The sequence below is a fragment of the Taudactylus pleione genome, unplaced genomic scaffold (assembly GCF_031769625.1).
Source record: "Taudactylus pleione unplaced genomic scaffold, aTauple2 ptg000077l, whole genome shotgun sequence".
Taxonomy (NCBI): Eukaryota; Metazoa; Chordata; class Amphibia; order Anura; family Myobatrachidae; genus Taudactylus; species Taudactylus pleione.
Window position 1 is genome coordinate 2,433,468 of NW_028284479.1, and position 16,966 is coordinate 2,450,433.

Sequence of the window (16,966 nt, forward strand, 5' to 3'; positions counted from 1 at the left end):
GTAGTCAGTGGCACACTGGAAATGTTGCACAGGGAATTAGATGAAGTTGCGAACAGACATCGCCAGTCCTTACGGTGACCATAACACCATCCAGCAACGTTCACTGCTTCATAAATTGATGAAATGAGCTGTCCCACTGCACACAGCTGAAAAATCAGTGATTTCTTCTTTGTTTAACATTTGAGAAATGTGGAGGAGCGAGAAAAAATATGAGATATGGTAAGAACTTACCTTTGTTATCTCTATTTCTACGAAGTCCATAGGGTTCCACAGGATACCTTGGGGTATAGGTGTGACGTCAGTCATCGGGCACCATAGAGTTAAGCTTTCAGCCTCCCGGGATGCACTAGGGTCCCCCTCCTATACCCCGCCCCTGAGCCAAGGCACCTCAGTTAGTTACCAAGCCATAGGCCGGAGGAGGAGAAGGAAGAGAGAGAAAGAAGATCTGGATACACACAAGAATCACACTCTCACCAGAGGGAGACGGAAAAACCAGTGACCAGAATAAAGCCCATCTGCAGCACAGGTGCGACAGGGCGGGAGTCCTGTGGAACCCTATGGACTTCGTAGAAATAGAGATAACAAAGGTAAGTTCTTACCATATCTCATATTTTCTACTTCAGGGTTCATAGGGTATCCACAGGATACCTTGGGGATGTCCCAAAACAGTATCCTTTAAGGGTGGGGATGCTCCTGTGCTGAACGGAGAATCTGCCGCCCGAAGGAAGCATCCTGAGAGGCGAAGGTGTCAAACCTGTAATACCTCACGAAGGTATGGACAGAGGACCACGTAGCAGCCTTGCAGATCTGGACTGCAGAGGCACCACGTCGAGCTGCCCACGAAGGACCCACAGACCTAGTGGAATGAGCCTTCAAAGAAGGAGGAGCCGGCAGACCTTCATGAAGATAAGCTTCAGAAATAGCCATACGGATCCAGGCTGCCAAAGTTTGCTTTGAAGCAGGCCAACCCTTTTTACGGAAGCCATAGAGGACAAACAAGGCATCAGACTTCCTAAACGAAGAAGTGCGGTCAACATAAGTCCTTAAGGCCCGCACAACATCCAAAGTGGCCTCACTCACTGAAAGGCCAGGTAAGTTAAAGGCCGGAACAACTATTTCCTCGTTAACATGAAACTGGGAAACAACCTTGGGAAGAAATTGCACTGCCCTGTTCCCATGAAAAATCAAGAAAGGGGGTCTGCAAGAAAGAGCCCCTAAATCAGAAACACGTTTAGCTGAAGCAATGGCCAGAAGGAAAACAGTCTTAGCTGTTAGCCATTTAAGATCCACTGAGCCCAGTGGTTCAAACGGCGGTCCCTGGAGAGCCCTCAGGACCACAGCCAAATCCCAAGGCGCCACAGGTGGAACAAAGGGCGGCTGAATGCGTAGAACACCTTGCAGAAAGGTGCGCACATCGGGGATTGTAGCAATCCTACGGTGAAACCAGACAGACAGGGCCGAAACCTGTACCTTCAAAGAAGCAAGGCGAAGCCCATGGTCTAGTCCCACTTGTAGGAAGGCGAGTATCCGAGACAGACGAAACTCCCGCAGTGCATAACCTCTCGGTCGACACCACTGGAAGAACGTATGCCACACGCGATGGTATATCCTCGCGGAAGACGGTTTCCGAGCTCGTAACATGGTACGCACTACAGAGCTGGAAAACCCCCTGGACCTCAACATGGCTGTCTCAACAGCCACGCCGTCAAAGACAGCCGAGTCAGGTCCGGGTGAAGACAAGGACCCTGTGACAGAAGGTCCGGTCGTAGCGGCAACCGCAGAGGACTGTCCACGGACAGACCCTGAAGGTCTGAGAACCAGTGCCGTCTGGGCCACGCGGGAGCTATCAACAGGAGCGTCCCTCCTTCCTGTTTGAATTTCCGGATTACCCGTGGAAGAAGGGAAACCGGAGGAAACAGGTAAGCGAACCGGAACGTCCACCGGACGGACAGAGCATCCACCAGAGACGCCTCTTCGTCTCTTGTGCGAGACCCGTACACCGGCAACTTGTTGTTGTGCCAGGACGCCATGAGGTCGATCTCTGGAAGACCCCACTTGTCCACCAGCAGTTGAAAAACGTCCGGGTGCAGGGACCATTCCCCCGGATGAACGTCCTGGCGACTTAGAAAGTCCGCCTCCCAATTTAGCACTCCCGGGATGAAGACAGCTGATATGGCCGGAAGATTGCGCTCCGCCCATACCAGGATCCGAGACACCTCTACGAGAGCCGCCCAACTTCAGGTTCCTCCTTGCCTGTTTATGTAGGCCACGGTGGTAGCGTTGTCCGACTGGACCTGTACTGGGCGACCCTGGAGAACCCGATGTGCCTGCTGGAGGGCATTGAAGACCGCACGGAGTTCCAAGATATTTATTGGAAGCTCCGCTTCTGTCGGAGTCCACCTGCCCTGGAACAAGTGTGGACCCGAAACTGCTCCCCAGCCCCGAAGACTGGCGTCCGTTGTCAACAGGACCCAATTTGGTACCCAGAACGGATGTCCCTTGCTGAGATGGGTCGTCTGCAACCACCAGGCAAGGGACAGGCGAACCTCCGGGGTGAGCACTATCGTCTGGGACTTTAGAGACTGAGGCAGCCCGTTCCACTTGGACAGGATCAGGTGCTGCAGAGGTCTGGAGTGAAACTGGGCATATTCCACCATGTCGAACACCAACACCATGGAGCCCAGTAACCTCATCGCCGAGTGTAGAGACACCCGGCGGCTGTGCAGACAACTGCGCACCCTCGACTGTAAAGCAGAGATCTTTTCCCCCGTCACAAAGATCCTTTGCTGTCCCGAGTCCAATAAGGCTCCGAGGTGCAGAATCCGCCGAGACGGGATTAGAGTGGACTTCTGCCAGTTTATTAACCAGTCGTGCCGTTGCAGTAGCGCAATGGTCAGGTCCAAGTGGTGCAGAAGGAGCTCCGGAGATCCTGCCACTAATAAAAGGTCGTCCAAGTACGGCAACATGTGGACTCCCTGCAGCCGCAGAGAAGCCGCCATGACCTTGGTGAACACACGCGGTGCTGTCGCCAGGCCAAAAGGTAACGCCCAAAACTGAAAGTGGTCGCTGCGGATTGCAAACCTGAGGAACTGTTGATGGCGCAAAAGAATAGGGACATGCAGGTAAGCGTCCTGTATGTCCAATGACACCATGTAGTCCCCAGGTTCCAGCGCCAGAATGATGGACCGTAGGGTCTCCATCCAAAACTTCAGCACCCGCAAAGACTTGTTGAGAGCTTTGAGGTTGAGAATCGGACGATACGACCCATTGGGTTTCTACACCAAAAAGAGATTGGAATAGAAACCCTGGCCCCTCTGGGAGAATGGAACAGGCACTGTAACTTCAGCCTGGAGTATAGTGTGCAAGACCTTCCGCAGCTCCGTGGCCTTGTTCCGGTCTGATGGTAGACCCGTGGTGAAAAATCGAGCCGGGGGTCTGTGCCGGAAAGAGAGGGCGTACCCGTGAGACACCACCTCGAGAACCCAAGTGTCTGTCGTGGTGACCGACCAACACCGGGTGAACTGCAGCAGGCGGCCTCCCACTTTGGGATCCCCCAAAGGGAGGCCCAGACCGTCAGGCCGCAGGCTTGTCATCTGGCTTAGGGGCCGGACGTCTGGTACTCCATGCCTGCTTCCGGGGCTTGGACGATTTCTTGGGACCAGCCTGTCGGGGAAAAGACTGCGGTTTGGGCCTGCCCTGGGCCCTATAAGACCGAAAGGACGATGGTCCTGAACCAGAAGGAACAGCGGCCGACGGGAGACATGCCGATTTGGCTGCTGCCAGCGTGGCCACAATCTTGTCCAGATCTGGACCAAAGAGAACTTCTCCGTTAAAGGGCAACGCCTCCAAACCCTTTTTGGAATCAGCGTCCGCCTTCCAGGATCGCAACCACAAGGTGCGACGAGCAGCCACCGCTGCTGAAGAAATTCGAGACACCAGGGTACTAATGTCTAAGGCCGCCTCATTGATATAAGTGGCCGAATCACGGAGATTACCAATCAACTCCGTCTGTTCGGCCGGACAGTCGGAATCAAAGGACGCCTCCAATGAATCCGCCCAGCGCTCCATCGCTCTGGCAACCCAGCAAATGGCCATAGCCGGCCGCGCCGCCCCCCCCACAAGGGAATAAGCGGACTTCAGGCAGATCTCCACCTTGCGGTCCGTAGCATCCTTAAGGGAGGACATGGATGGCATCGGCAATGTGGCACTACGGACAAGACGTGTCACATGAGAATCCACCTGTGGAGAGGATTCCCACTTAACAAAATAATTATCCGCGAACGGATAAGCCACCGCCAGGCGCCTCTGCGGCTGGTATCGCTTGCCAGGCTGTTTCCACGCCTCCTCTAAATGGTCCACCAACTGACCCGAAAGAGGAAAGACTGTGGCGTCACCCTTCACATCCTTAAAAAAGGCATACTTGGATTTAGCAGCTGGGGGAACTTCGTCCTCAATCACCAAGGCTGTGCGGACTGCCCGAATAAGTCCAGGAATATACACCTTGGACCTAGCGTCAGCGTCCTTAGTATGGAGAGGTTCCTGATCGTAAGGATCCAGAATCTCTCCATCATCAGACGTCCCTTCGTCATCCTCATAAGGAGCCGACAGAGACGCCACCGGCCGTTTATGTGGCCGCATCACAGCCTCCCCCTGCAACACATCCGACAAGTGCTGTACAGAACTTGTCAGGGAGTTAACCCACGCCGGCTCCTGAGAAACCGGGAGAGGGGAAATAGGGAGACTGCGGGATACCACCAATTGTCTTGGGAAACCCTGCATGGGTGACGACACCACTGATTGCTGGGACAAACCCATCTGCGTAAATGCGGGCTGCGGAGCTAACTGGCCCACTAAGGTTGTAAGCGCCTGAGCGAAACAAGCCCAGGGCGGCTCCTGTACCGGTGCTGTAACCGTAATAGGCCGCGCCATAGACAAACACTGCCGGCAGAGGCCCTCCGCGCTACCCTCCCCCTCCGCTAAAGGTACTTTACACGTAGTACACTGTAGCCGGAGAGGAAAATCACTTTCAGACATGATGGTACAAAGTATGTGACCCCTCTCACCAATTGTTTTTGAAAAAGGCGAGAGACCCCCCTGCAGCACCGCACCGCAAGGGCTTAGCAGAAAGAACAGGGACAGTAATAAAGCTGACAGTCAGAATAGAAGATACAGGCAGCAGCGCTAGCACAGTCACATACAATGCAAAGAAAATCAATTCCTGCACTAACCAGCGCTGACAAATCAACTACACAGACACAGAGTCTGGTAGGACACAGCACTGCATACACAGACCTAACCACAGCGGAGGAGAGGTATGCGGGGGGACCCAGACCACGATGCCTCTGTCCAGGCTTCCAGCAGCGTTCGCCATGCGTTCTGGAAGATGGCCGCCGAGGAGCAGAGAGGAGGCTGGCCTGGGGGAGGAGCGCTGCCACAGGGCCAGTCGGCGTGTTGCAGAGAGGGCTGTGTGCAGCGGGGGAGGCGCCGGCTGTGAGACAGGGAAGGCGTGCTCCCCTGGCATGCATTTAACCCCCGGGACGCCGCAGCGCTACCGCTCTGCTGCGGTCCGCTGTCCCAGGGGGGTAGTGGAAGCGCAGGTTATATACCTGGCTCCATGCTGCAGCCAGTCCCCAGGGAGCCCCCTGCCTGGGGACTCTGGACCATGAAACAGCGGGGACCCACCGCGGGACCCCGCTGCTTACCTTGCTGTCCCCCTTGATTCCGGCCATGGTCCGGAACATCTGGGGTCACCGCTAGCTGTGATCCCAGATGCTCACCAGCATCCCCGGATCGGTACCGGCGTTCTGTTACCGGCGGGGGTGTAGGGAAGACAGCATGGACGTCAGGACTGACTGTCCATGCTGTACATCCACAGCTGCATGCAGGAAAACTTCAGGGGCTCTTCTTAGCCCCCACTCCAACAGGTGCACCCGACTCCGGCCGGGCACCAAACTAAACTGAGGTGCCTTGGCTCGGGGGCGCGGTATAGGAGGGAGACCCTAGTGCATCCTGGGAGGCTGAAAGCTTAACTCTATGGTGCCCGATGACTGACGTCACACCTATACTCCAAGGTATCCTGTGGATACCCTATGGACCCTGAAGTAGAAATCTTAAATGCTTATGTCTGATTCAAAAACAGACCCCTTATCATGGGAAAACGGTCACCCCCACAGTAATCTATACATTTATATCAGAAAATATTTTCACCCTTACACAGGTCATCGTTCTTCTCATTTATTAGTTGTTTACCAAACTTAAGATTAAAATGTACTGAAAAGTTTAGTCTTGTTTTTCAGGAGTGTTTATCACTCATATAAGGGTATGGGTACATCTACTGAAGGGGATCTATCTGCAACCATAACGGCCCAATCCCTGTGTGTGTTTACGTTTTCATGAACGTTGCCCAAATCAAAGATGGCGTTAGTGACTTCCATATATGCCCGCTCCAACTTCCGGAGACTGCCCTGCCCCTTACTGACACTCACCGGTCACAAGAGCAACTCCTGACAGCTGGAGGAAGTGTGGCTTGTGTGTTCTCCAGGCGGGATGGACGAGGATGGGCTGCCTATAGTTGGATCGGGCATAGACCTCACTAAGGTGTGTACGTTTTATGGTCGCTAGTGAAACGGCATTACCCGGAAATTGGGGGTCCGGGATAAAGCTGTGACATAGAGCCCCGAGTAGTGTAGACCTCTGCCTGCACACCAGCACACTGCCTTCCGTATAGGCAAGCTGGAATGATGTCATATATTTTGCAGTTTTACGTTACTGATCTCCAAGTTCATTATATCACAGCAATAACCATGCACACCTGTAATACACATCTGTATTTGTGCAGGTCCCGGCCATCCAGCAGAAGAGGACGGTGGCTTTCCTCAATCAGTTTGTGCTACACACGGTCCAGTTTCTTAATCGATTCTCAACAATTTGTGAGGAGGTTTGTTAAATCCCTTGTAATGTGTGTACTGCTGTATAAGGTACATGGTAACTTCTGCTGTATAAGGTACATGATCATTTCTCTAAACATTATTACAATAGTCACCAACCTATTCAGCTCGTCATCGATAGTTCAGTTTATTTTGTTTTTATGTTCTTACACTGCAATCATTTTCTTTGTTACTGCAGTTGTGCGTATGTGAATCCGATTTTATAATTGGCAGATTTTTTTTAATGTTTTTACTCATTTAAAAGCTACTTCGTGGATTGTTTGTAATTATGCTGTCTTTCAACACATGCTCTCTTATATCTTCTTTGCTTTAGAAACTATCAGCCCTGTCACTTCGTGTTCAACAAATTGAAACCACTCTAAATATTTTAGATGCAAAGGTTTGTAAAAAAACAAATATTTTCATGTTGGTGATGTCCTGGAAATACCAGCAGTAAATACACCAACGCAGTCTGAAGTGAAATACTTTATACAATTTTGAATGTTTATAAAAATGCTGTAGATGTTCAGTCAGCAAAGGGGAATATTTGCACACTAGTGTTTTTGACCTGTCAAACGCTTGGTTGCTAGATATCATGACTGATGCATAGGGCCGTATTCAATTAGAAGCGAAAAGTCTGAATCCGTTGAAAAGTATAGCGGATGACGTCATTCCGCCAGGCAAAAACTTATCCCCGTATTCAATACCAAAGACTTTTCATGTATGCGGAAAGTCAATGCAATGTAATCGTCGGAAAAGTTTTGCCTATGAATAGCAGGCGGAAAAAAGTGTAGAAGTGTGTTGGGGTGCAAACTTTGGGAAACCCCCCTGCACCCATGGGACAGTCCCCCCAAAGATAAACTGTGTCAAAAAAGTGCAAAGTTAGGGGACAAACTTAAAAACTAGCAAAATAGACTTCTGGGAGGTCCCCAAGTATGTCCCAGGTGTTTTTTTGTTTGCAGGTGCTTGCAGAAGGTGGATTTTTCACATGTTTTAAAACTTCACTTTAGCAACTTAAAAATATGCTAGCACCCATTTAAAAGTACCCCAAGTTTGCTGGGAGTAGTTATTTACTAAAAAAAAATACTTCTTCACCACTTGTGTAAATGCGCTAATTGTCACAACTTAAGTACCCCAAATACTTAACTTAAGTAACCCAAATTAGGGTTAATCGGGGGCATCTATAGTGAACCCCAATATTAGTGCATCTTTTTGGGGGGTGTTAGGCTGAATTCCCCATTTTTGACAGGACTTTTCGCCTGTTTGTTTCGCTGGGTTCCGTTTTCGCATACTTTCTAATTGAATACGGCGAATAGCCGGAGTGCGCCCGAAACTTTTCCACATGCGAAGTAAGCGAAAATCTCGCCATGCGAAAAAAGTTTAGCCGGTGCAAAACTAATTGAATACGGCCCATAGTGGGGAATCCCATTTGTGACTTCGACATGATATGCCATTCTGGATCACCACATAGGGGGGAATTCAATTCATCGCAAATTGAATAGCACCAGGAGTGAGCTCCCGGAGCTATTCGATTCAGTGCGCTGTGTGGTCGGAGAATGCTGGTTCTCGCGCCTTAACAAGGGTATTAAGATGCGGTAACCGGCATTCTCTGACCAAAGTGGCGGACGCGCAGCTGTTAGCGCCGCGCTATGCAGAAAAACAGCTGTGCGCCCAGCAATTTGGACGGATTTCTCTTCGCTTCCCCAGGGAGGTGCGAGAAGAAATCGTTAGCCCGTCCAAACAGCGCGTTGAATTGAATGGCTGCGGGAGCTCCCTCCTGCAGCTATTCAACATCGCACTGAATTGAATTCCCCCCATTGTGTCATGCCAGCAACGTAATTTTTGCTATGTCGGCACTACCGTAATTGTCCATTATAAGTGCAGCCGGGCATCGCTCGATGGAATATTATGCCGAATTGAATTCTTCCTTAGTGTACCCAAATATAATAGATTAGTTACACTGGCCTTCGCTTGGTTATAGTGCGTTATGGTAGGCTCTTTAGTAGCAATTCATGTAGAGCAACCAGTGCTGTGATGTGATCCGGTATCTACGCTGTTTCCTCTCCCCTTTCATTTTTTTTCCCTGGTCTCTTCATTGCTTCGTCTTTCCACCCAGGTGTTGTCTTTTTTTTTTCATCTGAAAGGCTGGGTACACACTAGCCAATATGTCGTCCGATCCAGCGGATCGGACTTAATTATTGGGAATATCGTCTAGTGTGTACCCACCATGTCGCTGACTATGCTCGCTCCCGCGGGTCAACAGCAACAACATTCTCTGTCGGCCCTACATGCAGGGCAGATGGGGGATGTCGTTAACGAGGGCCATGCTGCCAAATGCAGCATGGCCTCCGCCGTCGCTGCCCGCGTCAGCAAGTGTGTATGTACTTGCCAGTGCTGGGTCCTGTCCATGCCGATGTCGGGCTGGGTCACTCAGAGATGGCAAATCTGTAACTGCAACAAAAAGCATGTTTTCCATTGCTTAATTAATCACACTCCCCATACATAAGTATGGTGATGCGCTACTTAAACATAGTGGAGGCGCCGAAGGAGGAACAATAACTTTCTCCACGGGATCCCTATCTATGAAGAGACGAAGGCAGTGGATAGCCCTGTTTCCGGAAGACAAGACTCTTCACTGCTCTATAATTAGACCCTTTATTTATCTTCAAGGCTTAGTACATCTACCCCTATGTTTCAGGCCTGCATAATGTTTATGATGATGGAATAACTTTTAACTCTAAAATTCCCAATGATTAAATAAACATTTTATTGATTTGTTTAGACATGGTAACTATGCAATTACATGTGTTTGACAAACATACAAGTTGGTAATCTTCCTTATATGCCATCACTATCTTTCAGCTTTCATCTATTCCTGGTTTAGAAGATGTTAAAGTTGAAACACAACATTTGTCAAACAACACTATTCCCAATGGAAATTTGCAGCCACGGAGCGATACAGAATCTATCACAGTGTCCCCTCCATCAGAAGTGAGTACATTGCTTGTCAGTGGTTATGTTTTCTTCCATATATTTTTGTTGTGCCAGAAATACAGAAAACAAAATACCTGCAGAGCGTTCCTCGGGGCTGGGAGAAATGTACACGGCATAGAGTTTAATATTCCAAGTGTGTTTCACAGTTTTCTGAATTACCGTTTTGGTGGTTTCTATTTTGTAGCAGTTAACTAAATATGATGTATGTGGTTGGAGAACACTGTGTACATTGTGACTTAGAACAGGTTGAGCCAAACAAACCTTCCAGTGTACATAAAATGCAGTGAAATAATTACTCAAAATCCCATAACCATGAGAGATTTAATCCTAATTTAGAGGGTTTGTGGGCAGATACATGCAAATCATTCTTTACCAGAGCTGTAACTAGGGAGTGCGTCATACACTCATCCTGGGAGAAGAACGTGTCCTCTGTTGGCTGGCCACCCCCACGGTCTTTGCCTGGAATTACAAGAACAGGAGGCTCTCCCAGTGACACAGTAAGCACAGCTCTGCTATTGCACACTGTGCCCTGCTCTCTGTATCTCTGCTGGCTAATTATCTTAATGAAAGGAGGCTATAGCAAGTAAACGCAACAGGTAAAGGCTATAGTAGGTATAGGTAGCTCTCCGGTTTTTTTGGACCTTCCTGCCCCAGCACATCCTTCGAGTGTCTTACTAGCAGGTCTTATGTGGGAAGGTAGTTCCACAAGACGTTTGTTTCCACAGATGGAAGCATGCCTCTGAGCTTTAGAGATCATTCATACTGCCGGGTTCTCCTGACAAGCTGGGGTGAGCTTCCCTCCCCTGCCTCCAGGATCTGGGAGAGGGGCCCTATTCTGTCAGGAACAAGTCCTGGGTGGCTGAATAGTTAACGGGAAAAAATGTGAGTACTCAGGTTTTAGTATTACTTTTGACAGCTTGAAATGTTATAGCATGCAAATGATTACATGTTACACTACAGCGACATACATAGTTTTCCCAAGCACTGCAGTATCTTTTATATCCCTTCAGGACCCTCATTTCACAATAGTCTGTCTATATAGTGTCTGGGGTTGCCAGTCTATTTGAAATATATATATTATGCACAAACATGTTTGCATTTAAAATAGTGTTTTTTTTTTGTCTGTATTCCTCTTGCTCGATTCGCCAGTGTCTAGAATAGTACCATTGTTCTGGTGACAGTTTGTGTAGTCTGACTCCTTGGTGGGGTCTACGGACAGTTTTTTTTGTTTTGGGGTTTTTTTTAACAGGAGAATCTGGTTTGAAACCATTATTTTAACCTGTGTATAAATATCAGTGTCAAGGCACCTTTTTCTCCCTTTCAAAGTGCTGGTGTCTTATGGGTTATTTAACCATATAATAACACTGTTGCCTACACTTTAAAGCCCAGGAGAACGAAGTTACTTCATGAAATGTTTCCAGCACATCGGACTCTAACGCATGCTACATTGTCATAGGGATCAATGACCCATAAGTTATCCGCTGCATTATAAAAGTGGGGGTAAGCTGCTTTGGCCGTAGGTAGCACTCCTGTGGCCAGCTGTCTAATGTAAACCGACTTACACAGAGCAGTGAGGGGAGGGAAAAGAGGGCGACATTACTTTGATATGTCCCTAAATAATATATGCCGCAAAGTTGTAATTAGGGCGGTATGTACTATTACTGACACAAAGATGGGAGGAGGGGGTGGAAGGGGTCTCTGTCACCCTGGGCACTAAAGTCCTAGTAATTGCTCTGCTCATGTGATATAATTGTAGAGTTATGTGCACAGTTTAATAGTATAGATATGTGGAGCTGTATGTTTGCTAGTAAACAGAGGTAACTAATGTATAGCTAGCTGGACATATATAAGGATAAACCTTTGTCTCAGCCCAGTATTCTCCAGTGATGACTCCTACTCTGGTTGTGAAATACTGCTGTATTCTTGTTGTCACATTAGTAGAAGCTGTCTGGGGATCATTTACTAATATATAGTAAATTAGACAATGGAAAGAAATGTCTTAGTGCTTACTATGGAGACCTGTAATGTGTGTGCATATAATGCCTTCTGTATTGAGTGAATGGAAGTATTTTAATCTTGAAAAAGGAAGTGAAAATGCAACAGAAATACATTTATTACAGGATAAATCCACTGAGACATAATAAAAGTGTTGGTGGTGGTGTGATGCTCTGTAGTTCTAGTTCTCAGGTTGGCAATAAAAGTTGGTAAGGTGGTGTGGCTAATTGTTTCTTTATTTCTATTACGGAGTCATGGAGAGCCCTGGCTTGTTGTTTTTCAGTTTTCTGCGACAGGGAAAAACAACATTTGGGTTTTATAGAAATCTTTTATTTTTGCAATAAAATGCCATTCATAACTACATTTCTAGCTTTTGGTGGCAATATTCTTTAGATTACTATTATTTATTAGTGGTGATAAACGGGCTGCTGTTGAGAAACAGACAAGATACAAGTCCTATCTCTCCTGTGAGATTGGGCATTGCTATATCTGAGGGGCTCAGGCATTTATCTTCTGCTGAATGCAACTCTTTGTTGGTATTTTTCAGGTCAGACAACAGAATTCCATAAATGATATTCACACATTACAGAAGGAAGAAGTCCAAGCAGACAACGTTCCCACTGTGTCTAAAGATCCAAGATATGCCAGATATCTAAAGATGGTCCAAGTGGTAATTGCCTAAACTCCTCTTACTGTTATCGAGGCCATTCATGTGAAATTGCTCTATAGTAGGAGCTGATTGTAGAAGTGTCTAGTTACTGTTTTCTTCTATAAGATAGTTATGCTGTGCATTTGTGCAACTAAATATATATTCTTTGTTCAATTATTTTTAATTTCTTTAGCTCCCCCATATTATGCAGTGTTTTGCAGAGACTTTTTTTTTTTGTCTATTTTTATAGGGGGTTCCTGTGATGGCAATCAGAAATAAAATGATATCCGAAGGGCTTAATCCTGATCTCTTAGAGTAAGTACTTCCCATCGTTTACTAATAGAACATGACACAGCTCTTCCAGCACCAGAGGTTTGAGTTGAACTCCTAGAGGAGACCTGGTCAGTTGTTTAAATCCTCCAACCAGGTGAATATTGTAGTGTTTTATCTGGATATGTAGGGCTTTATTTTGGTACCACAACATGACTCTTTGCCATTTGTCAGCATTATATAGGTGAGAAGAGCAGGCAACAAAAACAAATACTTGGGAAAGATTCCTGGACTGCACAACCCTGGATATATATAATGGGAGGTGCTACCTGATGAGACTAATTGCAGGCACAGAAACAGACACATCTCAGGTGCACAACTCCAAATTATTGATAATATATAAATGCAATAAAATTTTGCAATCAATAGAGGTTTTTAGCATAATCATGGCCAAGGTTATGGGCCTACCCACCATATCCAGGTAACCTCTTTAGGGTAGGTCCCTAACATACTAGGATTCAAATCCAGAGCGCAGGACACCCCCAAACTGGCCCAGCTAAGCCACACCAGGGCACCGCCATAGTAAGAAAAGTGCAGTGTGAAAGAGATAGTTAGGAGCAGCTACTGCTGCATATAAAGAATGAAAATAAAAAAGTGAAATACATGTATAATAAACAAACAGTGAAGGGTTAATCTGTTTCAGGGCACCGCATTATAACACATTTTTCTTTTAATACACATTTTAACCTTTCACTGTGTGTTTAATATACATGTACTTCACTTTTTTATTTTCATTCTTTATATGCAGCTGTTGTTGCTCTCAACTATTTCTTTCACACTGCACTTTTCTTACTATGGTGGTGCCCTGGGGCGGCTTAGCTGGTCTAGTTTGGGGGGTCCTGCGCTCTGCATTTGAACCCTAGTATGTTAGGGACCTATCCTAAAGAGGTTACCTGGATATGGTGGGTAGGCCCATAACCTTAGCCATGATTATGCTAAAAACCTCTATTTATTGCAACATTTTATTGCATTTATATATTATCAATAATTTGGAGTTGTGCACCTGATATTTGTCTGTTTCTGTAAAAACAAATACTTGTCTGTGATCCTTCCCTGGTCAACTTTATATTTAATTATTGCCACGTCTTTCTTTAGGTCTAGAACTTTTTTGTTTTTTTACCAGAATGCCTTTTCTCCAAACAGGGGAATTCTGTATGCAATTACAATACCATGTGTTCACACGCCACTACATAGCATTGGATGTTAATTATTTAGGAGAGCTGCTGAAGGGACCTGGGGGTAGATTCACTGAAGTTTCTATAGCAAAAAGTCAGAGCTTGGCTATCATCTCTCTAAGGGGTCTAGTTACTAAGCAGTGTTAGGAGACAGAGTGAAAAGTGATAAGGTACCAGCCAATCTGCTGCTAACTGTCATCTCACAGGCTGTGTTTGAAAAATGACAGTTGGGAGCTGATTGGCTGGCACCTTATCACTTTTCACTCTGTCTCCTAACACTGCTTAGTAAATAGACCCCTAGTTCATGAGGACTGGGGAAGCCAATCCCAAACCATGTATTTATTTTTTTTTATCCCAGGAATGAAGCTCTTCCTTCACACAGTTTATCTCTCACATAGCTCTTCCCTCCTCAAACCATTTCTCTCATGTTATGCAGCTCTCCCCTCTCATGCTACTTATCTTCCCTCATGCAGTTCTTTCCTACCTTCCTCTAGCGCTCTTTGTGCCATCCTTCTCAGTATTCCTCCTCCACTGCTTGCCCCCTGGGACCCCCTTATTCTGACTCTGTAGACTGGTGTGCGGCTGTGGGACCTATGACATCACTCCACTGCCTTGCCATTATAGGTCACAGCTTGGTCTGCGTCTGAGCCGCTGAAAGAGCTCGGTGCTGCCCATGCTAGAAGATCAGTGAATTGCCTGTGCTGCCCCCGCGGGTTTAAGTAATCCCGGGATTGGGGCCTCTAATCCCAGGATTACAATCCCGGGTTCTTTAAAGCTGAATACTGGGATTAGCTTCCCTAATGAGGACACATCTGAATGTAAGATTATTTTTATCAAAGCAAACCGATTATAACACAATCTGTTTCTATTCAGCATAATTTTTTTTTCTTAGTAATGTAAAATTTGTGATATGCTATAATTTCTACACTAGTGTTTGAAAACTTAAATTCCATATTGTCCATACATCTGTAATGAAAGTCTGAGCCGTGTGATGGAGAGAGAGATTTCCAGCATCCTTATGAGGGTAACAAATGGTCATGTTGTAGCCACTTGGTCTTTGTATTATATTATTTTCTTCTTTAGCCCTTTGTGTAGCCAGCAAAAACACTGTTTTCCTGTATAACTAATTAGTACTTTCCCCAGGACACCCAATGCACCAGTCCCAGATGGGGAACTTGCAGCAGAAGACAGCTCTGACAGCGAATCGTCATTCAGTGACTGAAGAGACCTGATACTAATAATGCTCTCTACAGCTGTATGCCTTAGATTGGACTCTAAAGACGTTCTATGTAGCACTCTTGACCATTGTCGCTAATCGGAGGTATGCGTACAGTGGATCGAGTCACAAAATAAGTAATTAAAGACAGGGTTTTCTTATTATATGGCCAATGTTTTTATTAAGTACCATGTATATAATACTGGACACCATGCAACCGCTTATATCTAAATATCACTTTGGTTTATTAATGTATATTTTATTTTTCTACTAATACAGAGCAGTTTATTTTGAGTTACATTTCACAAGCAGAAGTTACTGTTAACTGTAGTTGAAATACGCCTGAGAGAGACATACCGTAGTTTGCTAAACCCTGTAATCGGGTATATTTTACATTTTTGGTAAAGCTCCATTACTGTGAATGTTCCTGGGCATGTAAAGCGTTTTGTGAAGGAGATGTGAAGTGTCGTATAATCCATGGAAAGACATAACCATGTTTTGTTTAATATTCTACCATTGTCTTGTGTAATCTGTGTACTAATAAATGTCACACCATACTGTTTACTCTTTATTTAGATAGTTTATTAATTATGAAGTACAAGGAAGAGTATCGCACGCCCGTATTCAATTAGAAATCGGCGAACCCGGCGAAACGCAAACAGGCAAAAAGTGCTGTCAGATTTGGGGAAATCAGTCTGACACCCCCCAAAAGATGCACTAACATTGGGGATCATTGTAGATGCCCCCGAATAGCCCTGCTGAAGGTATTTTGGGTATTTAAATGCTCTCATTAGCTGCTAATTGGTGTCTTTGCACAAGTGGTGAAGAATAGCATTTAGCAGGTTTTTTTTGGAGAAAATAACTAGTCCCAGCAAATTTGGGGTACATGAAAATGGGTACAAGCATGGTTAAAAATCGCAAAAGTGAAGTTTTAAAAAAAAAAAACGTGAAAAAAAGCACCTTCAGCAAGCACCTGCAATAAAAAAAACACCTCCCCCATACTTGTAGACACCCCCAAAGTCTATTTTGCTAGTTTTTAAGTTTGTACTCCAACTTTGTACCTTTTTCACCCCCTTTTTCAAAGTTATTTTTTGGGGTGTCCTTTTTTGATTTTTTTGGTATTTTTTTGATGCAGTTTACCTTTGGGGACTTGTCCTAAGGGTGCAGGGTGGTTTCCCCACCTTTGCACCCCAAAACCGCAATTCTGCACTTTTTTTCGACAGCTATTCATAGGCGAACCTTTTCCACCGGGTACATTGCATTGCGTCCCCGCACCGTCGAAAAGTTGCCACAATTGAATACGGGGATAAGTTTACGCTGGCGAAATGACGCTTTTTGCCGCTAATTGAATACGGCCCAATGACTAATGTATGTTACGTTGGTTTATCTGTATTTATCTGCTGCACACCTACCTTATGTAGGTAAGTTACCATTAGAGGGAATTGGTCTGGTGTTGGGTGCTGTGCCTGTGGTTTCCAAAATGGGTGTAATTTTGGACTGGAGGTCCAATCCAAAATGAAATGATTTTTGGTTAGTGTGACAGGCAATAACAGGCTTGGTGGCTACCAAACATAAAATAAGCACACCGACAGAAGCACAATTGTGTCCACTACCAAATAATTGTTGTTGATTATCCGAATAAGACATTTTTGGCCTGAGGTGCCGTAAAAAAAATCGCTGA

General features: G+C 46.2%; 1 protein-coding gene across 1 annotated transcript; it reads left to right on the forward strand.

Moving 5' to 3' along the window:
- The first annotated feature begins 6,467 nt into the window (after positions 1–6,467).
- On the forward strand, positions 6,468–15,842 carry WASHC3 (WASH complex subunit 3). Its single transcript, XM_088467836.1, has 7 exons — positions 6,468–6,597; positions 6,839–6,937; positions 7,261–7,326; positions 9,789–9,917; positions 12,463–12,585; positions 12,815–12,879; positions 15,213–15,842. The coding sequence occupies exons 1-7, from the start codon at positions 6,547–6,549 to the stop codon at positions 15,289–15,291; spliced, it is 612 nt and encodes a 203-aa protein (XP_088323962.1). The 5' UTR covers positions 6,468–6,546; the 3' UTR covers positions 15,292–15,842.
- Positions 15,843–16,966: the final 1,124 nt, after the last annotated feature.